Source organism: Hypanus sabinus, chromosome 25 (genome assembly GCF_030144855.1).
Source record: "Hypanus sabinus isolate sHypSab1 chromosome 25, sHypSab1.hap1, whole genome shotgun sequence".
In the NCBI taxonomy this organism is placed as follows: domain Eukaryota; kingdom Metazoa; phylum Chordata; class Chondrichthyes; order Myliobatiformes; family Dasyatidae; genus Hypanus; species Hypanus sabinus.
Window position 1 is genome coordinate 2,967,030 of NC_082730.1, and position 25,240 is coordinate 2,992,269.

The 25,240-nt window shown below is 44.5% G+C and overlaps 2 protein-coding genes across 3 annotated transcripts in view; one reads left to right on the forward strand and one right to left on the reverse strand.

Annotated features, from left to right (window-relative positions):
* The window catches only part of LOC132380941 (uncharacterized), a 31,470-nt gene extending 24,238 nt beyond the window's left edge, over nt 1–7,232 (forward strand). Inside the window, exon 2 of the transcript XR_009507880.1 lies at nt 7,155–7,232. The gene's annotated coding sequence lies outside the window, so the exon portion shown is untranslated. The remainder of the gene's footprint in view (nt 1–7,154) is intronic.
* The window catches only part of LOC132380940 (T-lymphocyte surface antigen Ly-9-like), a 50,058-nt gene continuing 31,815 nt past the window's right edge, over nt 6,998–25,240 (reverse strand). Inside the window, exons 3-6 of one of the 2 annotated variants that reach the window (XM_059949920.1) lie at nt 24,479–24,781; nt 15,573–15,875; nt 8,228–8,377; nt 6,998–7,831 (exon numbers count right to left, since the gene is read on the reverse strand). In XM_059949920.1, coding sequence (XP_059805903.1) covers nt 8,244–8,377; nt 15,573–15,875; nt 24,479–24,781 — 740 coding nt within the window. In that variant the 3' untranslated portion in view covers nt 6,998–7,831; nt 8,228–8,243. Of the gene's footprint in view, nt 7,832–8,227; nt 8,378–9,308; nt 9,619–15,572; nt 15,876–24,478; nt 24,782–25,240 lie in introns of those variants that run through there. The other variant, XR_009507879.1, reaches the window with a different exon arrangement.

Consider the following 25,240-nt stretch of genomic DNA (forward strand, 5'->3'; position numbering starts at 1 on the left):
TCCGTTACTGTCTTGTAATGATGCTGAAAAACTAGTTCACACCCTTAAATTAAATAGACCAGATTACTGCAATGCAATTTTTTACTTGCCATCCAATGCTATCTATTCAGAACAGTGCTGCTAGACTTTCAACTAAAACCAGGATGAGGGAGCATATCATTCCAATCCTAAATACTTGCATTGGATCTTGTATCTTATAGAATTGATTTTAAAATTCTATGACTTTTGTTTTTAAAGCTCTCAATGCTCTAGGACCAGAGTACGCCAGAATTGCTTTTGTTTCATAATTCTGCTTGAGCTCTCAGGTCTTCTTCAGCCAGACTCTTGAATTTAAATTATAAATGGTAGGTCATCTTTTTTAAAGTACTTTCTCTATCTGTGGAACTCAGTACCTAAAAATGAAAAGGGATGCAAACTCACCGACACTTTCAAACCTATTTATTTAACCTCACTTTTAGCTAACAGCTTTTTGTCTTTTAATGTTTGCACTTGATCCCATTGTAGAACACTTTGAACTACACAGTCTGCACAAAGAATGCTGCATAAATAAGTTATCATTGTTGGGTTCAAGTGTTGCTTGGATGAGGAATATTGTTGCTGGGTGTGGATTTTTGTTTGGCCTGAGGTGTTCATGTCATTTTGATCGGATGTTGATTGATCTTGAGTGTGGTATTTTGGTGGGATTGTCATTTCACAGTTGAGGGTTTTTTTTTATATTGGTTTGTACTTACAGTATGGTTCCTGATTGAAGTGCAGTATTGTTTGGGGATCAGGTGTTGTTGGGAGCCAGCAGTTGTTTGAGTTGGGATATTGTTTGAGAGTGGGACTGGGGTGACTTTATTGTGCAACGAGGGTCAATGGAGGTCAGAAGTGGGGATGTTCACTGATGTGTGCAAAATATTCAGTTCCATTTCCACGTCAGCAGGTGAACTTTAATTTAGTTTTTTAATTTAATTTAAATTAAATTTGATTTTAAGGCACATTAGGGATTAGGGCAATGGATAATAGCGACTATCTACCATCACCAGTTACTGCTACAATACAGAGATTGCCCAAAAATGAACCTTCATGAAAATCTGCTGGCTAGATTGCTCGACCTGAGCTTGCTGACGGAATCTGGCCTGCAGTCCTCAGAGTCGCCTGATGTCAGTGGCCAGAGGTGGGGACAGCGTAAGCTGTGTGCGAGGAAATTGAAGCGAGGCGAGCAGGTGGAGTCCATGCCAGGATAAAGTCAAGTCCTAGCCAGCTGGCTTTCCCATCCATTCTGCTCCCCAATGGACATTAAATTGGAGTACACCTGTGGCAACAATATACTCGACGTTGAGTACAGAAATGGACGGAATCCTGGATGCCGCCATTCAGCTGTTTATATTATGTAACAGATTTTCCCCCAAGCCATCGGACTACCAACCAACTGATCTCTGTTGTGCCTATTGTCTTGTTTATTATAATGCTTGCACTGTTCTGTATACTTTATGCAGTCCTGGGTACTGTAGTATTTGTGTTGGTTTACGTAGTTCAGTGTAGTTTTTGTATTGTTCATATAGCACCATGGTCCTGAAAAACATCTCGTCTTTACTGTGTACTGTACCAGCAGTTATGGTTGAAATGACAATTAAAAGCAACTTGACTTGACAAGAAGCACCTCCTGGCTGCATGCAGTAAGCCCAGGAGAACAATCAGACTCAGGCTGTGAAGTGACAGGTAACATTCACACCACACAAGTACCAGGCAGTGACCATCTCCAATAAGAGAGAGTCTGACCACCTCCCTCTGACATTCCCATTGTCCAGTTCCCACCATGAACACACTGGACCAGTCACAGCAACACCATGTCTACAGCAGCAAGTCAGAGAGCGGGGACCCTGTGGGGAGCGACTCACCTCCTCACACCCCAATGCCTCTCCCCCATCTGCAACACAGAAGTGTGATGGAACACACTCCACTTACCTGGGCGAGGTCAACTCCAACAACACTTGTAAGGACTGAACCATCCTCCCTATCTTTGAAACCCACTCTGGTCCCTGGACCCCTCCCCCACTCTGTAACCCCTTACAGCTTCATGGACGTCCAACAACAGAATAATTTTTTAGGCTACAATGACATTTAATGTCAGAGAAATGTACACAATATACATCCTGAAATTCTTTTTCTTCGCAAACATCCATGAAAACAGAGTGCCCCAAAGAATGAATGACAGTTAAATGTTAGACCCCGAACCCCCCCCCTCCTGCATCTCCCCCCCCCCACACACACACATAAACAGCAGCAAAGCAATGATCACCCTCTCCCTGAGTAGCAAAAAGGTACTGGCAATGCTTGATAAATACTCGTCTTGAATTTGTAATTTTCCCCTTCCTCTCCTTTTTTTTAATCCCCTTTTTTTCCTTTCTCTTACTTTATTCTTCTATAATTTTCTCGCTGGCAGGTTAGTTTTGGTCCTCTTCCGATTTTCTCTGTATTAAGTTTTATATTCCTGCAGAAGGTGTTCTAATCTGTAGTAATGTTTTTTAGTGCATAAACTAGTTACTATTTATTATAGTATTTATACGGAACTGCTGTTAATGACACAGATCTGGAAGTTGTATTTGGGTTAATTTTTTTGGTAGAGCTAGCTACTTGTTTTGGTAGCCGTCTAGTTTTGGGTTGTGTGGGTGGGGTGGATTCTCTAGTTCCAACATCACTCACTGTATATATTATATCTCTTTATTTCTCAGGACATGTATATGTGTTGATTTTACAAATCTATGTTTACATCTCTGCTCCCAGACTGCTATTGTACTGCTTGACTTTCTATATGCCTTCTGCCTTTTATGCATTAGTAATCGATAATGGCTAGTGCACTTAAATTCGTGAGCTGGAATGTAAAGGGATTGAATCACCCTGTTAAAAGGAGGAAGGTATTCTCACATATCAAACAACTCAAAGCTGACATTGCTTTCCTTCAAGAAACTCATTCGTTGCTCTGATAACTCCTGGCTTTTGTCAAAGTGGGCGGGTCAGCATTTTCATTCATCCTTTACCGCTAAAGCTCCATTCTTATTAACTCAAATATTCCTTTTGAACTCCATAATAAAATATCTGATATAAATGGCTGTTTTATTATTGTTTCTGGTAAACTATATAACACTAAAGTTGCACTAGCAAACCTGTATGCCCCCAACTTCGATGATGATAATTTTTTTGAACGGTTTTTTTCCTCACTACCAGACTTAAACTCATACTCTGTTATACTGGGTGGTGACTTTAATTGTTGGTTAGATCCCAATTTGGATCGATCGTCCTCTGTTACTAGACCACCTACTAAATCTGCCTTAGCTATCCAATCGTTTCTAATTATGGTATCTCTGATATATGGCATTTCCTCCATCCTACGGAGATAGATTATTCTTTTTTCTCACATGTTCACCATACCTTCACTAGAATTGATTATTTCTTACTCAATAACCAACTTATTCCATTTGCCCACTCTTGTGACTATCAGAGTATACTGATCTCTGACCATGCCCCAATTACTCTCTCTCTGAATTTGCCTGGTCTCCCTCAGAGGAATAAACACTGGCAGTTTGATTCAACTTTACTATCGAATGATGATTTTTAAAAATTTATTAAGGATCAGATAACCTTTTATTTTAACACTAATACATCACCTGAATTGCCATCCCAGATTGTCTGGGATGCCATCAAAGCATATCTGAGGGGGCAAATAATCTCTTACACAGCAAATCTCAACAGAAGATCCCGTGCAGATCGATTAGACCTCATTAACCAGATTAAAGAATTGGATCAAATATATGCCCAAACTAAGAACCCTGAATTATACAAGAAGCGTGTTGAACTCCAAACTAAATTTAACTTCTGTCCACTCAACCTGTCGAATGCCAACTTCTCGAAAGCAAGAGTCGCTTTTTCATTCATGGGGATGGGTCTGGTAAATTCCTAGCCAATCAGCTGAGGCGTTCCAAAGCCAAACAACATATTACAAAGATCCGGAAAGAGAACGGAGACTTTACATCGGATCATTTAGAAATTAATGACGCATTTAAAAATTTTTATTCTCGGCTTTATTCCTCTGAATCTCTGAATGACAATATCTCTGTTGATCAATTTTTACAGAATCTGAATATCCCCTCACTTTCATCTGATTTCAAAGCCAAACTCAATGCGCCTATGTCATTAGAAGAAATATCTACTGCAATTTCTGCACTGTCCTCAGGGAAATCTCCTGGACCTGATGGGTTCCCTGTAGAATTTTATAAATCATTCTCTTCTCTTCTTTCTCCTCAGTTACTTTCAGTATTATCTGACTCGTTTAATTACGGCAAATTGCCACCCTCTTTCAGTGAGGCATCTATTATTCTTCTTTTAAAAAAGGGCAAAGACACAACAGAGTGCTCCTCGTATAGGCCGATCTCTGCTCAATGTTGATGTAAAGATCTTAGCTAAAGTTTTGGCTTATAGATTAGAAACCGTCATTCCCTCCATTATCTCTGATGACCAAACAGGCTTTATTAAAAACCGTTTCCCTTTTTTTTAACATTCGGCGTCTATTTAATATCTTATACTCACCTCCAACTGGGATTCCTGAATGTGTTATTTCCCTTGATGCGGAGAAAGCATTTGATCGTATAGAGTGGAACTACCTTTTTGCAGTTTTAGAAAAATTTGACCTTGGCCAAAGTTTCATCTCTTGGATCCAATTGCTGTACCTGTGTCCTACTGCCTCTGTTTTAACCAATTTTCAGAAATTCCAAGTATTTAATCTCAAACGCAGCACCCGCCAGGGATGCCCCTTAAGTCCCTTTCTCTTTGATTTGGCTATGGAACCTCTAGCGATAGCATTTCGAAACTGCCCTGAATTGACTGGGATTTGGAGAGGGGGTGTTGAGTTTAAAGTTTCTCTCTATGCTGATGACTTATTACTCTTTCTGTCAAATCTGTCTACATCCTTACCTCTAATGTTTTCACTTCTTGACCAGTTTAGCCAGATCTCTGGCTATAAACTTAATTTACATAAGAGTGAACTTCTCCCAATTAATAAAGAAGCACAAGAACTAACATTTCATGATCTCCCTTTTAAAGTAGTCCATATTCAATTTACTTATCTTGGAATTACAGTCACAAGGAAGTTTAAAGATCTCTTTCGTGAAAACTTTGCCAATCTTTCATATGCTATAAAACAGAGTCTGGTACAATGGTCACCTCTATCTATGTCTTTGGTAGGTCGTATTAATGTTGTTAAAATGTATGTTCTCCCCAAATTTTTATACCTATTTCAATCTATCCCAATTTTTATTCTTAAATCTTTTTTTGATTCCTTAGACTCTATTATTTTGTCATATCTGTGGCAGAATAAGCGCTCTAGAATTAATAAAATCCATCTCCAAAAATCTAAAAAAAGAGGGTGGCATGGCTTTACCTAACTTTTGTTTATATTATTGGGCAGCTAATATACGTTGTGCTACCTTCTGGTCTTTCTTCCATGGCCAACCCGAATGCCCTAACTGGGTGGCGATGGAGCTGAGCTCCACTAAAAATTATCTATCTCTGCACTTCTTGGCTCTGCACTCCCTAGTAGTCTGCCCAGATCAATAGCTAATCCTCTTGTTAGACACACTTTGTGTATATGGGCTCAGATCAGGAAATGCTATGGTTTCCAGGGGTTTTCCGTTTCCAGCCCTATTGCTCATAATCACCTTTTTTTACCTACTACATACGATTCAGCATTCCAGGTTTGGTATAGGAAGGGCATTAGACATTTTGAAGATCTTTTCATTGATAATCGCTTCGCTTCTTTTCAGCAGCTCAATCTGCCCAATGCTCATTTTTTCAGATATCTCCAAGTCCGACACTTTATTGCTCCTTTAATTCCTAACTTTCCTGAAATGCCTGCGAAAAATGCTATGGACCTATTTCTTTCCATGAATCCACTGGGTAAAGGCTTAATATCAATCATCCGAGATAAACTAGCAGCCTTACGACGGGCCCCCATGGATAAAATCAAAATGGCCTGGGAGCAGGATTTAAATATCTCCTTATCCGAGGAGAGCTGGGATTCAGTTCTCAAATCGGTTAACTCAACCTCTCTTTGTGCTCGCCACTGCCTTTTACAGTTTAAGATTGTTCATAGAGCCCATTTGTCTAAATCTAAACTATCTCGATTCTACCCTAGCATTAGTCCGCTCTGTGATAAATGCAAGAGGGGCGTGGCCTCTCTCATCCATATGTACTGGTTCTGTCCTAGCTTGGAGAAATTCTGGAAAGATGTCTTCACTACGTTATCGTGTATTCTGAATCAGCACCTAGAACCAAACCCCTTAATTGCTCTGTTCGGTTTTTGGGGTGAGACAGATTTATGTCTGGGTCCGACCAAATGCCGAATATTATCCTTTGCCTCTCTCCTGGCTAGACGCTTGATCCTCCTCAGATGGAGAGATGTTGCCGCGCCCACTCATGCTCAATGGCTTAACGACATCATGGCCTGTTTGGACCTCGAAAAAATTCATTATTCAGTTCTCAATTCGGATCTAAAGTTCCATAAGGTCTGGGGACCTTTTAATCGAGTACTTTCATAGCCTTCCTCTTGACTAGGGTTATTTTTTCTTTTCGGTCCCTTGCTTTCAGCTCCTCTTTTTTTTTACTGGTAGAAGGCATTATTACCCTCTGTTGCTGAGTGTATTCACAGTCTGGGAGTTTGGCTGTCCTGACTTATACTCTCTATATTGTGTTGTGGTTGGTCTGGAGTTGCTGTTGTTTTTTTCTTGTGTTGTGGGGCTTGGGGAGGACACTAAGCTTACTTGTCTTTAATTCAGGTGCTTTTTTTTTGCTAAATTCTCTTCCTTTGTAGCATATTGTTATTGTATGCTTAATTTTGCACTGTTTTAATGTTCCTCATTGGGATTTGGGGTTTTTAATTTGTAAAATGTTTTGTAAAACTAATTTAAAAAAATTAAAAAAAAAGGCACTGGCCCCCCCCCCCCACCACCGAGCACTTGAGTGTGCAGCAAAGCATTAGTAAAGACAGACTTGCAGTACCCCAAAGACTGGTTTGAGAATGGTTCTTTAATGTAATCGTACATTTACATATTTAGAGCAGAAAGATGTAGACAAAGGGTGTGGAAACTGAAACATTAACTCTTTGTCTCTCTCCACAGACGCTGCCTGAGACACTCGATGTTTGACAGTGCACAGCTGAGTAATGTGCCCACTGCCTGAAACACCCATCAATAGGCTCTCAGACTGTGATTTCTCTGGTGAAACCTTAACTGGTTCATTTTGACCGAGAACATAAAATATCATCAATAAACTATTTGCAATATGTAACCCTTCTCCAGCCCTGGAGTGTGAGGAGAATAGCCCCAGGACTCTTCACCAAGTCAGACCTCCTGGGTGCGGGTCTCTCTGGATTTCCCATGGGCACTTTGGTTGATTTCAATTTCAGAAATTTCCTCCAGGATGTTAGCGGATAAATGGGGCATGAGAACTGGGTGGATATCCCAGGAAAGGCTGTAGGAAGATCACTGGAGATCCCGTCAGTAACACAGAGCACAGCACAGGTTCAGTTATAAACCTCAGCCTGGGAGACTGACCAGATCCAGGGGTGGGGTCACCAGAGGTCACTGCAGAACCCTCGGGTGTTTAAAGGGCTCCCCCCTCACCGGGATTGTGGAACAGGGACAGTGGTGCGAGTGGGATGCTCCGATGCTCTCAGTCTGTGCCATGAGTGGGCACCGTTCCCCAGTATCGAACACACACTATCCCGACGGAGTGAGTGTCTATGAGCTGTGTTCTCCACCAGATCGACTGTTCAAAGATTGAGTAACTGCTGGCTCTGTGGGACAGAGAGTAGAGGTGAGGAGGCCCCATCAGTGCCTTTCCTGATCAACACATACATCCCTCCAATCTGCTCCCTCAGCCCCTTCATTCCTCCTCCTCCCTGCTCCCACAGACCCTCCCCTCCTCCTCCCTACACCCCCAAGACCCTCCATTCCACCTCCCTGCTCCCTCCCCTCCTCCTCCCTATCACATGTTTTCCTTTTTGATGCCTTTCCCATCTGGGTGGACTTGCATGAGTGGCAATGATGCCAGAGTATCCAGAGCAGAGATTATCCTGGATTATATGCAGCAGGACACACGCAATTATCAGACTGCGTATCACAATAGGAATTGTACAACCAGTATATGATGATCTGTAAACTGGTACTGGGGGGTGGGGAGAGACACCTACCGTCAGATGTACCAGATTACTTTCCCATACATTTGTCCCAGCATGAGCGAAGATCATGCCGCTTTATGTAGAATATACCGCAACACAGAAGAATGAGTATCACGACGACGGGAATGATCCAAGCAATGTGTGATGATCTATCATCGGAATCTGGGAAGGAGAAAAGATTCTGTGATTAATCCCATTCTCACACTTGCAGTAACAAGGAATCGATGGATCTTCTCCCTCTTACCACAGGCCAGAGAAAACTCCCCATCATGAAGGGGGAATGGATGGAGAGAAAAGAATACAGAATTAATCCCATCCTACACACTCCCAGTTCCAATCATCCTCATATTACCCTCCCTAAATCACAGCCAACAATGTCAGCATCTGACAAGAGGAAATCTGCAAATGCTGGAAATTTAAGCAACACACACAAACTGCTGGCGGAACGCAGCAGCCCAGGCAGCATCTATAGCGAGAAGTGCTGCCGATGTTTCGGGTAGAGACCCTTTGTCAGGACCCCGATTTCCACTGATGTTAAACAAGTTTCTTCATACTGTCACTTGGTAACCACAGTGTCCTGTATTGCTGACTGTATCTCAATTGATGTTAATCCAACTCCCTCACATCATCCCACAGTCACCCCTCTCCCCCATTGTCCTATATCCCTGACTCTATCCCCAATTAAAGTTCAAAGTTGAAAGTACATTTTGTTATCAAAATATGCATACATTATAGAACCTTGAGATTCATCTCCTGACAGGCAGCCACGAAACAAAGACAAAATCAACCCCACAGATATGAAAAAAGACCATTGAATACTCAATGTGCAAGAGAAGCAATCCATCACGCAAACAGTAACTGTAAGCCAATCGTGCTTCTGAACTGAGATCTGCAAGAGAGCCCCATACTTTAGTGTAGAGCCATGTAAACTTGGTGGGGCAGCGATCTTAGTTGGCCCGTACTTCACCTCAGGCCCCGTCACCCAGACCTTTCTGACAGCCTGACGTTTCCAATCTGGCTCGGCCCCTAACTCTCCATCCCAACATCGGGTTCTGCCGCTTTGAGCAGGGATCTGAGGCAGCCCAAATCTCACCTTTTCTATCTGGGTCTCTGGTTAAATCTCCATCTGAACAACAGGCTCTGCCTCTTGGATACGCTTCATCACTTCAATTCGACCTGTAAATCTCCATCCGAGGATCATGCTGGGTTGTGTCTGGTGCCTGACCCTGTAGCATTGATTTTGTCTGTAAATCTCCACCCGTAGATCGTGCTCAGTCATGTCTGGCGCCTGGACCCCGTGGTTTCGATTCGGCCTGTGCCCGATCCTTCATGTTTTTCACGCTCTCAGCAATGGGCCTGCCAACTCGCCCTGCCTCGGTTCTACCAGATCGAATTGCCTCCAACTAAAGGGAAGTTACAGACTATTGTGATGATTGTTTGCCAGAAGAAGTGTGGTTAACAAAGTATTTAGTTGCTGTCATTGTTTCGTTAGCTGGCAACCAGAAGCCACAGAGGTTCACCAGTGCCACCTTAACCAGAAGTCACAAGTGGAACACAGAACCTTGTTCATTCTGCACTGTCCCACACACTCCTGAGATCGGAACAGAGAGGAGCTGTCTTGTTGAGCTGGGATTCGGGGAAGAAAACTGGAAAAGAACAGCTGAAGGCAACACTGGAAAATGGGGGAGAGGAAATTTTGAGGGTTAATGAAAATGTGTGACCGCTGAATGTTTTGGTAGAAGGGAATGGAAAATGTCGAAAAGATAAAAGGGAGTGTGGAAAACCAAGTATTATTAAAACATGCCAGCAAGACGCTGAGCTAATTACTAACCACCCTACTCCAGCTGCAGGGCTTGTTGTAAAAAGGTACTTTCATTCAGTCTCACAAATGTGTGGATTGTTACATCTATTTACATTATCAGGAAATCTTGACTTGGAAGTCTGTAGCTGTCTGAAAAGGAAGAATTAGAAATTGTATCGTTCAGAATCACCAATGTCTGAGAAGATTCTAAGGTGGCCACAGAAATAAGAGACAGTTGAATATCTGGGTCCGAGTGTTGTTTTGAATTCCCTGACAATATCAATATTTGAGTCCGAATGTTACTCGATTTGCCAGGGCAAATATTGGTGATGAGATGGGATCCCTTTAAATGGGATATAGTGAACCCATGACAGAGAAATTAGTCCCTTGGAAGGGAAATAGACTGCCCATGAGTTTGTCCTGGAAGACGGGCTTCAAGACCAGGGACCTGGGACTGTGTCAGACAAGGCTGCATATGAGGAGACCGGAAAAGAGAAAGGGGGCGACGATGAGGATGGAAAGGATGCTTGAAGTACAGGAGACCCCAGGGGATGTACCTCTTGTCAACAGGTTCACCTTCTTGGAAGCTGTCAGGACAGAAGATACTGCCAGTCAGGTCTGCGAGCTGAAAATTGGTGCAGAAGCAGAGCCGAGGAGTCAGACATCAGGAAGAGCCGTGGTAGTAGGGGACTCCATAGTAAGAGGTACGGAAAGGGGTTTCTGCGGCAACAGGCGAGACTTAAGGATGGTGTGTTGCCTCCCTGGTGCTAGGATCCAGGACATCAGGGACCGATAGCAGGGAATCCTAAAGGGTGAAGGTGAACTGCCAGAAGTGGTAGCGCATGTCTGCACAAGTGACATCAGGAAGAAGAGGAAGGACATTCTGCAGCGGGATTTCAGAGAACTCGGAAGGAGGCTGAAAAGCAGGACTTCCAGGGTGGTTATTTCAGGTTTGCTTCCAGTTCCTCGTGCTGGAGAGGGCAGGAACAGGAAGATAATGGATCTGAATGTGTGGCTGAGGATCTGGTGCAGGAAGCAAGAATTTACATTCTTGGACCACTGGGATCTGTTTTGGGGTAGGGATGAATTGTACAAAAGGGACGGGTTGCACCTTAATAGGTGGGGGACCAGCATTCTGGCAGACAGGTTTGCCACTGCAACACGGATGTGTTTAAACTAAGTAGTGGGGGGGAGGGGATGAACTGGAGTTAAAGGGAAAGTGAAAATAAGAAAAGTTAAAAAGGACAACAGAATCAATGGAGTAGAAAGCTCATGAAGGGATCATACAGTATGGCCAAGTGAAATAGGAATTGATATGAAAGGAGAGGGGAGTACCGAATGAAAAGTATTAAATATGACTGCATGAAGTAAAAGAAATAAAGTAGATGAGCTTGAGGCTCAGTTGGAAATTGGGAAGTACGATATTGTGGGAATAACTGAGACATGGCTTCCAGCGGACAGGGCCTGGGAAATGAATATTCAAGGATATACATCTTATCGAAAGGACAGACTGACTGGCAGAGGGGGTGGGGTGGCTCTGTTGGTGAATGATATTCAGTCCCTTGCGAGGGAAAACATAGAATCTGGGGATGTAGAGTCAGTATGGATGGAACTGAGAAATTCTAAGGGTAGAAAGACCCTAATGGGAATTATCTAAAGGCCCCCAAACAGCAGTCTGGATGTAGGGTGTAAGTTGAATGAAGAGTTAAAATTGGCATGTCGCAAAGGTAATGATACAGTTGTCATGGGGGATTTCACCATGCAGGTAGACTGGGAGAATTAGAATGGTACTGGACCCCAAGAAAGGGAGTTTGTGGAGTGTCTCCGAGATGGATTCTTAGAACAGCTTGAACTGGAGCCTACCAGGGAGAAGGCAATTCTAGATTTAGTGTTGTGCAATGAACTGGATTTGATCAGGGACCTCGAGGTAAAAGAACCATTAGGAGGTAGTGACCATAATACAATATGTTTTAACCTACAATTTGAGAAGGAGAAGGGAAAATCGGATGTGTCAGTATTACAGTTGAACAAAGGGAACTATGGAGCTATGAGGGAGGAGCTGGCCAAAGTTCAATGGAACAATACCCTAGCAGGGAAGACAGTGGAACAAAAATGGCAGGTATTTCTGGGAATAATGCAGAAGATGCAGGATTGGTTCATTCCAAAGAGGAAGAAAGATCCTAAGGGGAGTAAGGGGCAGAATAAAAATAAAAGAGTAGTAGTATAACATAGCAAAGATGAGCGGGAAACCGGAGGACTGGGAAGCTTATAAAGAGCAACAGAAGATAACAAAAAAGGCAATACACCAAGAAAAAATGAGGTACAAAGGTAAGCCAAGAATATAAAGGAGGATAATAAAAGCTTCTTTAGGTATGTGAATAGGAAAAAAAATAGTTCAGACCAAAATTGGGCCATTGAAGACAGAAATGGGTGAATTTATTATGGAGAACAAGGAAATGGCAGATGAGTTGAACAGGTACTTTGGATCTGTCTTCACTAGGGAAGACACAAACAATCTCCCAGACGTAATAGTGGCCAAAGGAACTAGGGTAAAGGATGAACTGAAGGAAATTTATATTAGGCAAGAAACAGTGTTGGGTAGACTGTTGAGTCTGAAGACTGATAAGTCCCCGGGACCTGATGGTCTGCATGCCAGGGTACTTAAAGAGGTGCTCTAGAAATCGTGCACGCATTGGTAATCATTTTCCAATGTTCTATAGATTCAGGAACAGTTCCTGCTGATTGGAGGGTGGCTAATGTTGTCCCACTTTTCAAGAAAGGAGGGAGAGAGAAAACAGGGAATTATAGACCGGTTAGCCTGACGCCAGTGGTGGGAAAGATGCTGGAGTTAATTATAAAAGAGGAAATTACAACACATTTGGATAGCAGTAGAAGGATCAGTCCAAGTCAGCATCGATTTATGAAGGGAAAATCATGCTTGACTAAACTTCTGGAGTTTTTTGAGTATGTACCTATGAAAATGGACAAGGGAGAGCCAGTGGATGTAGTGTACCTGGACTTCCAGAAAGCTTTTGATAAAGTCCCACATAGGAGATTAGTGGGCAAAATTAGGGCACATGGTATTGGGGGCAGAGTACTGACATGGATTGAAAATTGGCTGGCTGACAGGAAACAAAAAGTAGTGATTAAGGGGTCCCTTTCGGAATGGCAGGCTGTGACCAGTGGGGTACCGCAAGGTTCGGTGCTGGGACCGCAGCTGTTTACAATATACATTAATGATTTAGATGAAGGGATTAATAGTAACATTAGCAAATTTGCTGATGACACAAAGATGGGTGGCAGTGTGAAATGTCAGGAGGATGTTATGAGAACGCAGGCTGACTTGGACAGGTTGGGTGAGTGGGCAAATGTATGGCAGATGCAGTTTAATGTGGATAAATGTGAGGTTATCCACTTTGCTGGCAAGAACAGGAAGGCAGATTACTATCTAAATGGAGTCAAGTTAGGAGAAGGGGAAGTACAACGAGATCTAGTTGTACTTGTACATCAGTCAATGAAAAAAAGCATGCAGGTACAGCAGGCAGTGAAGAAAGCTAATGGCATGCTGGCTTTTATAATAAGAGGAACTGAGTATAGGAGTAAAGAGGTCCTTCTGCAGCTGTACAGGACCCTGGTGAGACCCCACCTGGAGTATTGTGTGTAGTTTTGGTCTACAAATTTGAAGAAGGACATTCTTGCTATTGAGGGAGTGCAGCGTAGGTTCACAAGGTTAATTCCCGGAATGGCGGGACTGTCATATGTTGAAAGATTGGAGCGACTGGGCTTGTATACACTGGAATTTAGAAGGATGAGAGGGGATCTGATTGAAACATATAAGATTATTAAGGGATTGGACACACTGACGGCAGGAAGCATGTTCCCGTTGATGGGTGAGTCCAGAACGAGAGGCCACAGTTTAAGAATAAGGGGTAGGCCATTTAGAACAGAGATGCAGAAAAACTTTTTCACCCAGAGAGTGGTGGATATGTGGAATGCTCTGCCCCAGAAGGCAGTGGAGGCCAAGTCTCTGGATGCATTCAAGAGAGAGTTAGATAGAGTTCTTATAGATAGCGGGGTCAAGGAATATGGGGAGAGGGCAGGAATGGGGTACTGATTGTGTATGATCAGCCATGATCACAGTGAATGGCGGTACTGGCTAGAAGGGCCGAATGACCTACTCCCGCACCTACTGTATATTGTGAGATTGCCCTGAAATAAGTGATTTAAGACCGGGGACCAGGACTGTGTTAGACAACGTTGTTCCTTACCGGTGGTGACCAGTGTTCCCAAGTTTGAGTAAGAACAGGTCAGAAACTGGGAGAAGGGACAGGGAACACCGAAATTACGCGGCGCACACCTGTATACAGTTCTGGTCTCTGCAACACTGACAGCACCAGATACGTTTTGATGAGGGGTGCTGAGGGACCAAGGAATTCTAAAAATGGAGAGGTGCCGACCTGGTGAAGCTGTTATACAGGATAATGTGTAAGCTCAAAGCAAGGCCAGAGGAAACCGAGCTGAGGGATCGCACCCCTCACAGATTAGAGCAGAGCTCCACAGTCCCCTCACATCTGGTCATGGACAACAGCTGATGGGAGGTGGAGTCTCCATGAAACCCTCACTGATGGAGTGACCCAGCATGTGAGTGCCAGAGATAAGACTGATCATTCACATCCATGTTCAGACAGTGCTGAGTGGATTACCTCCCTCAGCTTCCTCCTGAGATCCTCCATCATGGAAACCGGTTTCCAGACAATTCAGTTCATTCCCTCTGATATCAAAGTACTGGATACAGCAACGGCTATGGGACCAGACTACACCAAGGTGTGTTACTGAAGACCTGTGCTACAGAACTAGGTGGATCTCTGTCTGACCTGTTCCAGTACAGATGCAGCATGTACCGAAATGTGGTTTTCTCATGTCCAGTCCTGTCCTCAACCGTGGTCTGATCCCAGAGAGACCACCTGCTTTTAGACTTGGGGGAGCTGGACAGGAGGAAAAAGAGGAAGAGGTGGATGCAACATCTTTGATAGAATCTCTGCATCCCTCAAAGAAGGTGGAGGTGCCCTTTGTCCGAGGTGGAGGTTTTCTTGAGGGTCCACGTGGTGGGGGTATCACCTATTGGAGGGTGCCGCCTTCTTCCCCTGTCATGGCCACAGTCCAAAGGAGGACACCGTCCCTAAGAGAAGGGACTGGGGAGACTCCCGGGATACAAACTCCTCTGTGGATCAGGGTGATGCAACCATGATTCATTTGAGAGGTGTCCACTCTTGAAAGTTCCATCAACAATGGCAATTATCTCATCCTCCGGGGGAATTTCAGCTCCGCCACTGGTACACAGTGTACCTGTCAATGTCTCTGCAGATACTGACAGACTACTCCAACCAACACTCCCAAACTCTCCCCCTCTGTCCCCCAGAATGAATGTCTTGGACAAAGACAAGCAGTCAGTGGGATTCAGTAAAGAGTGGAATGGCCAGGATCTACCATCACCCATTAATTAGGGACGTTTCAGGAACTGGTGAAACCCGGACCCCTTTGCAGTGTCTCACTTACCGTCCACCTCCAGTCGCACTGTCGCCTTAGATTCAGCTCCAGAACCTACAGCAATATACACCTCATAATCACCGGCATCCTCTCTCCGCAGATCACGGATTTCCAGGCTGAAGTTCTCGGGATGAAGAGTTATCCGTCGCTTGTACTCCTCAGGACCGAAGTAGGAAATGTTGCCACTTACACTCTCTGCTATTCTGCTTTCGTTTGATCTCCATACCACCTGAGAAACACCCTGCCAAGGTGTGATCCCAACAGGTAAGAAGACCTTCATTCCCCGAGTTCCTTTCACAGTCCTCGCCCAGTCTGAGGAGACAAGAGGAGATAGTCAGCAGGTGCGCTTAGTGACTGGAGCAGGAATCAGAGTTGGGTGGGTTCTGAATGAGGACACAGTTTCAGAATAAAGGACCACCATTTCAGACAGAGATGAGGAATGATTTCCCTATCTCCAAAAGGACAGGAATCGATGCAATTTTCTCCCCAAAAGAGTTGTGGAGGCTGTCACTGTATTCAAGACCGAGATAGTGTTTTGATGTGGAGAGGAGTTGGGGAAGGCATGGGAACAGGCAGGAGAGCGGAACTAAGATCAAGATCAGCCCAACCCTGATCTCAGTGAGCGGGAAGCAGGGTTGTGGGTCTTTAAGGCCTCCAACTGTTCTTTGGATAGAGACGTAGATGGGAAGGTTAGCCTATTTGTAGATGAGATAAAGATTGGTGGTGCTGTGCATGGTAGAAAGAAGTGCCAATAGATGCAATTAGACATGAATCAGATGGAGACAATAGTGGGGAAATGTGGCTGCATATTCATAGGGTGTTAAAGAAGAGCACTGGCTTAGTCAAGGTAATGAGCTCAAAAGTTAGGAAGTTATACTGCATCTTTAAAACCTCCAGCTTAGAGATCTGCAGTATTGCTTTCTGTTCCAGCCATTTCATTGTAGGAAGTATGTGAAGGCTTTGGAGAGGGTGCAGACATTTAACATCCAAGTGCCTGGATTAGAGGGCGTATGCTATAAGGAAATTCTGGACAAACTCGGATTGTTTCCTCTGAGTGTCGGAGGTCAAGGATAGATCTGACACAAGTTTGTAAATTTTGAAGGACACAGATAAAGTAGATAGCCTGTATTTTTCTCCAGGGTCAAAAATATTGGACAAACTTAGGTTATTTCCTCTGGAGTGGCAGAAGCTGAGGGAAGATCTGATAGAGGTTTATCAGATTATGTGAGGCATAGATAGACAGACAGTATCTATTTTCCCAGGTTTGGAATGTTTAAAACCAGAGTACACACATTTAAAATGAGAGGGGCTAAGTTGAAAGGAGATGTGAGGCAAGTATTTTTACACTGAGGCTGGGAGGTGGGTGGTGGGTGCCAGGAACATGCTGCCCGTGATGGTCGTGGTGGAGATGTTTAGATAGGCACATGAACATGAGGGAAATTGAAGGGGACGGACAATGTGTAAGCAGAAGGAACTAGTTTAGTTGGGCATTTGGTTACTAATTTAATTCGTTAGGCATAACATAATGGGACAAAGTGCCTGTCCCTGCGCTGTACTGTTCGCTATTCTAAGATGTCTTAGATGACAAAGTCAGGAACAGGAAGGGAGCAGTTACTCTATTGGGGTATTCTATAGGCCCTTTGGTAGCAGCAGAGATCCCGAGGAGCAGATTGGGACGCAGATTTTGGAAAGGTGCAAAAATAACAGGGTTGTTATCATGGGTGATTTTAACTTCCCAAATATTGATTGGCACCTGATTAGTTCCAAAGGTTTAGATGGAGCAGAGTTTGTTAAGTGTGTCCAGGACGGATTCCTGTCACAGTATGTTGACAGGCCGACTAGGGGTATTGCCTGACTCGGTAACGAACCAGGTCAGGTCACAGATCTCCCAGTGGGTGAGCATCTGGGGGACAGTGATTACCGCTCCCTGGCCTTTAGCATTATCATGGAAAAGGTAGAATAAGAGAGGACAGGAAAATTTTTACTTGGGGAAGGGCAAATAATGAGGCTAGAAGGCTAGAACTTGCGGGTGTGAATTGGGATGATGTTTTGCAGGAAATGTACTATGGACATGTGGTTGATGTTTAAGGATCTCTTGCAGGATGTTAGGGATAAATTTGTCCCAGTGAGGAAGATAAAGAGTGGTAGGGTGAAGGAACCATGGGTGACAGGGGAAGTGGAAAATCTAGTCAGGTGGAAGAAGGGAGCATACATGAGGTTTAGAAAACAAGGATCAGTTGGGTCTATTGAGGAATATAAGGTAGCAAGAAAGGAGCTTAAGAAGGGGCTGAGAAGAGCAAGGAGGGGGCACGAGAAGGCCTGGGCGAGTAGGGTAAGGGAAAACCCCAAGGTATTCTTCAATTATGTGAAGAATAAAAGGATGACAGGAGTGGAGGTAGGACCAATTAGAGATAAAGGTGGGAAGATGTGCTTGGAGGCTGTGGAAGTGAGCGAGGTCCTCAATGAATACTTCTCTTCATTCTTCACCAACAAGAGGGAACTTGATAACGGTGAGGACAATATGAGTGAGGTTGATGATCTGGAGCACGTTGAGATTAAAGGAGAGGAGTTGTCGGAGTTGTTAAAATACATTATTTCGGATAAGTCCCCGGGGCCTGACTGAATATTCCCCAGGCTGCTCCACGAGGCAAGGGAACAGATTGCTGAGCCTCTGGCTAGGACAGGGGTCAGCAACCTTTACCACTGAAAGAGCCACTTGGACCCGTTTCCCACAGAAAAGAAAACACTGGGAGCCGCAAAACCCGTTTGACATTTAAAATGAAATAACACTGCATACATCGTTTTGTTTTGCCTTTATGCTATGTATAAACAAACTATAATGTGTTGCATTTATGAAATTGAGGAACTCCTGCAGAGAAAACGAAATTACATTTCTGCATGCAACAAAAACATTTTGACCTCCGAAAAAAAGACGTTGGGTTGAAGGTTACTTTTAAGTAAAATACTCAATGTCTATTTGAGTCCTTCTTGTATTTATGAAAAACGCCAAACTTAAATTTGCCGCCAGCAGCAAACCAAAAATAACGTCAGCCAGCTGTCAACCTGAAAAATAAAAGGACTATTTCACTGAACAATGAAAACATATGAATATACGTAAAATAATAGGCAATTAAAATATTTATCATACTTGGTCAGGTTGACTCACACCTGACAATGCAGTCGTATTCAGTAGGGATGGATTGATGCTTAGGGGAGTGACCGGGAAGGATAATGTGTTTTTTTCCTCTCTGAACTCACAGAAGCATTTCCCAAACGATGTTTGCATTGCGATGATTGCAGAATGTAAATACTCCGAATTTATCATGTCGTGACCTTGTTTGAACTCTCTCAAATTGGGGAAGTGAGACAATGTGCCTTTCTGTAAATCTCTGGCAAGCAACGTCAGCTTGCGCTCGAATGCCAAAACATCCTCCAACATGTGCAGGGCTGTGTGTCCTTTCCCCTGAAGAGCTGTGTTCAGCGTGTTCAGGTGCGCTGTCATGTCTACCATGAAGTGTAGCTTTTCCAGCCACTCTGGCTGTTCCAGCTCAGGAAAGGTGAGCCCTTTGCTGCCCAGGAAAGTTTTCACTTCTTCCAGACACGCGACAAAGCGTTTCAGCACCTCCCCTCTGGACAGCCAGCGATAAAAACACGTTGTAGCGGTGTGCTACACGCAGTCAGTAAACTGCAGTCAAAGATAGCTTTATTCGAACTAAACAGCCTTGCTTTTAAGCCTCCCTCAACCCGCCCCCCATGGGCGCGGATGCTGCAAAAGACACGTACTCACAAACCCCCGTAGGCTATCTCCCTTAGCCTGAACGCTGGCTAATTGTGAGCCGGTTCGGATGTGTCAGGAAATGGGTCGCCACAACGTCTTATTTAGATTGTACAAGATCACCATAATCTTCAAATTTAGATTTACATTTCAAAAACTAACAAACTAACATAAAATACATTTTAATTAAATACTGACCATGTAGCGGTGTGCTACACGCAGCGCTAAAATTACGACACGGAGTCGGTAACTGCAGTCGAAGGAAAAAACTTTATTCGAAATCTTCAGCCTCACTTTTAAGCCTCCCTCAACCTGCCCCCCATGGTGCAGAGGCTCCAAAGCTCTGTGCTCGCAAACCCCCGTAGGCTATCTAATTGTGAGTCGGTTCGGATGTGCCAGGAAAAGGGTCGCCACAACCAATTATTTCCCAAAGCAACAGGGAGCCGCAGCACAGACGTAAAAGAGCCACATGTGGCTCCGGAGCCGCGGGTTGCCGACCCCCGGGCTAGGATCTTTATGTCCTCGTTGTCCACGGGAATGGTACTGGAGGATTGGATGGAGGCAAATGTTGTACCCTTGTTCAAAAAAGGTAGTAGGGATAGTCTGGGTAATTATAGACCAGTGAGCCTTACACCTGTGGTGGGAAAACTGTTGGAAAAGATTCTTGGAGATAGGATCTATGGGCATTTAATCAGGGACAGTCAGCATGGCTTTGTGAAGTGCAGATTGTGTCTAAGAAGCCTGATAGAGTTCTTTGAGGAGGTGACCAGGCATATAGATGAGGGTAGTGCAGTGGATGTGATCTACATTGATTTTAGTAAGGCATTTGACAAGGTTCCACACGATAGGCTTATTCAGAACGTCAGAAAGCATGGGATCCCGGGAAGTTTGGCCAGGTGGATTAAGAATTGGCTTGCTTGTAGAAGGCAGAGGGTCGTGGTGGAGGGAGTACATTCAGACTGGAGGGTTGTGACTAGTGGTGTCCCGCAAGGATCTGTTCTGGGACCTCCACTTTTCATGATTTTTACTAACGACCTGGATGTGGGGGTAGAAGGGTGGGTTGGCAAGCTTGCAGATGACAGAAAGGTTGGTGGTGTTGTAGATAGTGTAGAGGATTGTCGAAGATTGCAGAGAGACATTGATAGGATGCAGAAGTGAGCTGAGAAGTGGCAGATGGAGTTCAACCAGAATAAGTGTGAGGTAGTGCACTTTGGAAGGACAAACTCCAAGGCAGAGTACAAAGTAAATGGTCGGATATTTTATAGTGTGGAGGAGCAGAAGGATCTGGGGGTACATGTCCACAGATCCCTGAAACTTGCCTCACAGGTAGATAGGGTAGTTAAGAAAGCTTATGGGGTGTTAGCTTTCATAAGTTGAGGGATAGAGTTTAAGAGTTGTGATGTAATGATGCAGCTCTATAAAACTCTCGTTAGGCTACACTTGGAGTACTGTGTCCAGTTCTGGTTACCTCACTATAGGAAGGATGTGGAAGCATTGGAAACGGTACAGAGGAGATTTACCAGGATGCTGCCTGGTTCAGATAGTATGGATTATGATCAGAGATTAAGGGAGCTAGGGCTTTACTCTTTGGAGAGCAGGAGGATGAGAGGAGACATGATAGAGGTGTACAAGATATTAAGAGGAATAGATAGAGTGGACAGCCAGTGCTTCTTCCCCAGGCACCACTGCTCAGTACAAGAGGACATTGCTTTAAGGTAAGAAGAGGGAAGTTCTAGGGCAATATTAGAGGAAGATTTCTTTTTTTACTCAGAGAGTGGTTGGTGCGTGGAATGCACTACCTGAGCCAGTGCTGGACGGAGATTTACTAGTGAAGTTTAAGAGACTACTAGACAGGTGTATGGAGGAATTTAAGGTGTGTGGGGGGTTATATGGGAGGCAGGGTTTGAGGGTCGGCACAACATTGTGGGCCAAAGGGCCTGTAATGTGCTGCACTATTCTGTGTTCTAAGGCAACAAGGTAACAGAAGGCCAGGAGCAACTGGTTGAGGCTGGTGGGCATGATGAATGGACAAGGGCTGTGGAGGAAAGCTGCGATAAAATAAGACTACAAGTGAAGAATTGGGAACCAGTGTCAGGTGTTTCCTGTTAGCTGGGAGGAGAAAGGAAGGTGCAGGCTTGCCACCTCTCACACATGCCCATTACAGTGAGTCCGCTTTCCAATCACCTCTCACACACACCCATTTCCGTCAGTCCCCTTTGCAATCACCTCTTACACTCCCAGTACCGTCAGTCCCCTTTCCAAGCCTCTCACACACACCCATTACCGTTGTTACGTACTCGTGACATATGACTTTGAAGCTATACTGGACTTGAGGTAATGGTCTTGTGATGGTGGAGTGATGTCATTTTCCCGCCAGTAGAGATCATGTGACAGGTTTTTTTTACAAGTTATAAAAGGAAGACCCCACCCTGTGAGGAGGGGCAGTTCATGGCTGGATTTGCCAAGTTGACTTCATGCCACTGCGTGATTTAATGTGATAATGCAGTTTAGTTGAAAGATGAAGTGTTATCTAATGCCTAAAGTTTAAAAGGACATTGCCAGCAGGTTCTTTACAATACTGCAAGTTTGAGAATCAGTGGAGAGTGAAGATCGGAGTTCGTGAGTTAAAGATCGAGGAGAGTCGATTTTCGACGGTGAAACGGGTTTGGCCTTGTTTAATCCTTATTCGGAAAGAATTCGTTGACTGTTCTCGTGTTAATCTCTGCGGGATAGCAGAAGATTGAGGACAGTGTGATAAAGGAAAGGTCAGTGCCTTTAAGCCGTTTCGTTTCGTTTCGTAAATTCTTCATAGGAAGTTCGACGTCGGGGATCGAAGCAAAATGACGTGAAAGAGAATTTAAATCGTCTTAAAAAATCTCTCCCTTAAATGAACCGTGAGCATTTTGAACTTGTGGCAATCCTACTTAAAAGAACTGTTTTTGCAGCATCGCTTTAAGAGCTGTTTGAGCTGCATCGCTTTAAGAACTGTTTGAGCTGCTGCACAGCAGCTGATTTCCGGTTACGTTAGTGTTTGTTTACTTTTGGGGGGTTTCTTTTCAGTGTTTAATAAACGTGTTGTTTGTTGTAAAGACCCTTGCCAAACTCATATATTTATTGTTGCCTGATTATGTAACACCGTCAATCCCCTTTCCAATCCTCTCACACACACCCATTACCATCAATCCCCTTTCCGATCCCCTCACACACTCCCATTATCGTCAGTCCCCTTTCAAAACCTCTCTCACACACCCATTAATGTCAGTCTCCTTTCCGGTCACCTCTTGCACACCCATTATCATTCGTCCCCTTTCCAAACCTATCACACACACCCATTACTGTCAGTCCCCTTTCCAATCACCTCTCTCACATACCCATTACTGTGAGTCCCATTCTGAGCATTTCTCACTTCCCATTATCGTCAGTCCTCTTTCCCAGTATTTCCTACACAACCATGTTTTGGTCTCATTGTTGGATTTCACCAGGCTGGAATGATGGCAAGGCATCTGGGCTCATGATTCTTCTGCAATGGCAGCTCTCTTTCATCTCCATCGATTGTGGCAATTATCTCATCCTCTCGGGAAATTTCAGCTCCACCACTGGTACACAGTGGCCACTGTGTGCACCTGTCAGTGTCACTGCAGATAATCAGACAGTATACTCCAACCAAAACTACCAAACTCTCCCCCTCTATTTCAAGAATGAATATCTTGGACATGAACAATCAGTCAGTGGGGATTAGTAAAGAGTGGAATGACCTGGATCTGCTGTCACCCATGAATTAGGGATGTTTCAGGAACTGGTGAAACCCGGGTCCCTTTGCAGTGTCTCACTCACCGTACACTTCCAGTCGCAATCTCGCTTTAGAATCGGGGAATCGGGGAGAGGGTGGGAACAGGCAGGAATGTGTGCTGACATAAAGGTCCGACCAACCATGATTTATGTGAGTGGGGAGTAGCCTCAAGTTGGGTTAAAGGTGTCTAACTGTTCCTTGGACAGAAATGTAGGTGGGAGTGTTGGCACATTTGTAGATGAGATAAAGATTGGTGGTGTTGTGGATGGTGCAGAGGAGTGCCAATAGATGTAATTGGACATGGATCACATGCAGACATGGGTGGGGAAACGTGGCTGCATGTTGATTGAATGGTAAAGAAGGGACTTTATGTGCTTGCCCTCATCAGTCGAGACACTGAGTTCAAAACTCAGGAAGTTATGTTGCATCTTTAAAAACTCTGAATGGGCTGCATCTGGAGTATTGGAATCATTTACACACATGAATGTGGAGAGAATAAAGGCATATGGAGCATGAACAGTCAGAAGGGATTAGCTTAACTGGGTTCTATTAGCAATGAGTTTGGCAGCACATCATGAGCTGAGGATCTGTTCCCATGATGTTCCATTCCCCATGTTCTGACGTTCTCCTCCCTCAAATGTGAACTCGTTAAACCTGGGGTGGAGGGGATTTCTCAGCTGGACATTGCTGAATGAGATTATTGTGAATGTTACATTAACGTTAGAGTAAGTCAGGAACCATACTGCTGTGTGCGAGTGTGCCGTTGTGTCCGTATACTCTGTCACTCACTGGGACACTATATTCAGTGTAATGAATACACAGGGTCTCACTCACCACAGCACAGCATGTAGACTGAGGAATAAACACCTTGCTGAGCTCAGACCTCAGTCTAGGGAATAAAGAAGCCGTGTCCTGGGAAACAGACAGGAAAACAGAGATTGCTGAACATGACAGACCATGAATTTGAACTGGGGTTACAGAAGTCCCTGTGTAACTGCCCCACAGGTACAGACTGTTCGGCCATCCACCAGTCCCTCCCACTCCTTTGGCCCATCTCCCATTCCTCCCTTCCCCATCTGCTCACTTCCTCCAGCCTCGGACAGACCAGGTTCCCCATTGACAGATCGATGGTTTGCAGTCTCTGGTCCAGTCTCCGAGGATGTGGTGAGTGTGTCCTTCAGCCTCACACTGACACAGCCACACTACACTGGGATCATGAGCCCAGCTCTGGACATGGGCAGTCAGTGGGGTTCAGAAAATAAGGAAACACACGTGATCTGCCTTAACACATTAATTAGGGGTGTTTCAGGAACTGATGAAACCCGGGCCCCTCCGTAACGTCTCACTCACCGAACACCTCCAGTCGCATTCCCTTCCGAGTCTGTGCTCCTGAACTTGCTGTAACAGTCACCTCATAATCTTTAGCGTCCTCTCTCCGTAGATCACTGATTTCCAGACTGAAGTTCCCGGGATGAAGAGTTATCCGTCGCTTGTACTCCTCAGGACCAAAGTAGAAAATGGTGCTATTTGCATATTCTGTTATTCTGGTTCCAACTGATCTCCACACCAAATGAGAAATGTCCAGCCCGGATGTGATCCCAGCAGGTAAGGAGACCCTCTGTCCCCAAGCTCCTTTCACAGTCCCCACTGGGTCTGAAGAGACAAGAGGAGGCAGTCAGCAGGTGACTCAGTGACTGGAGCAGGAATCGGAGTGAGGTGAGTGTAGTATTTCGAACAAGGTCACAGTTTCTGAATAAGGAACTATAACTTCAAATGGAGATGAACATCTCCAAGGGTCAGGAATCTATGGAATTTTCTCCCCCAGAGAGCTGAGGAGGCTGAGTCAGTGTATGCAAGGCTGAGATAGAGTTTTGATCTGGAAAGGAGTTGGGGGGGGGGGGGGGGGCAGAAACAGGCAGGAAGGTGGAGCTGAGATCAAGGTCAGACCAACCCTAGTTTTACTGACTGGGAAGTAGGCTTCGGGGGGGCAGAAGCCCTCAAACTGATCTTGGGACAGAAATACAGATGTGAGGGTTAGCATGTTTGTAGATGAGATAAGGATTGCTGGTGTTGTGGATAGTGAAGAGGAGAGCCAATTGATGAAATTGGACA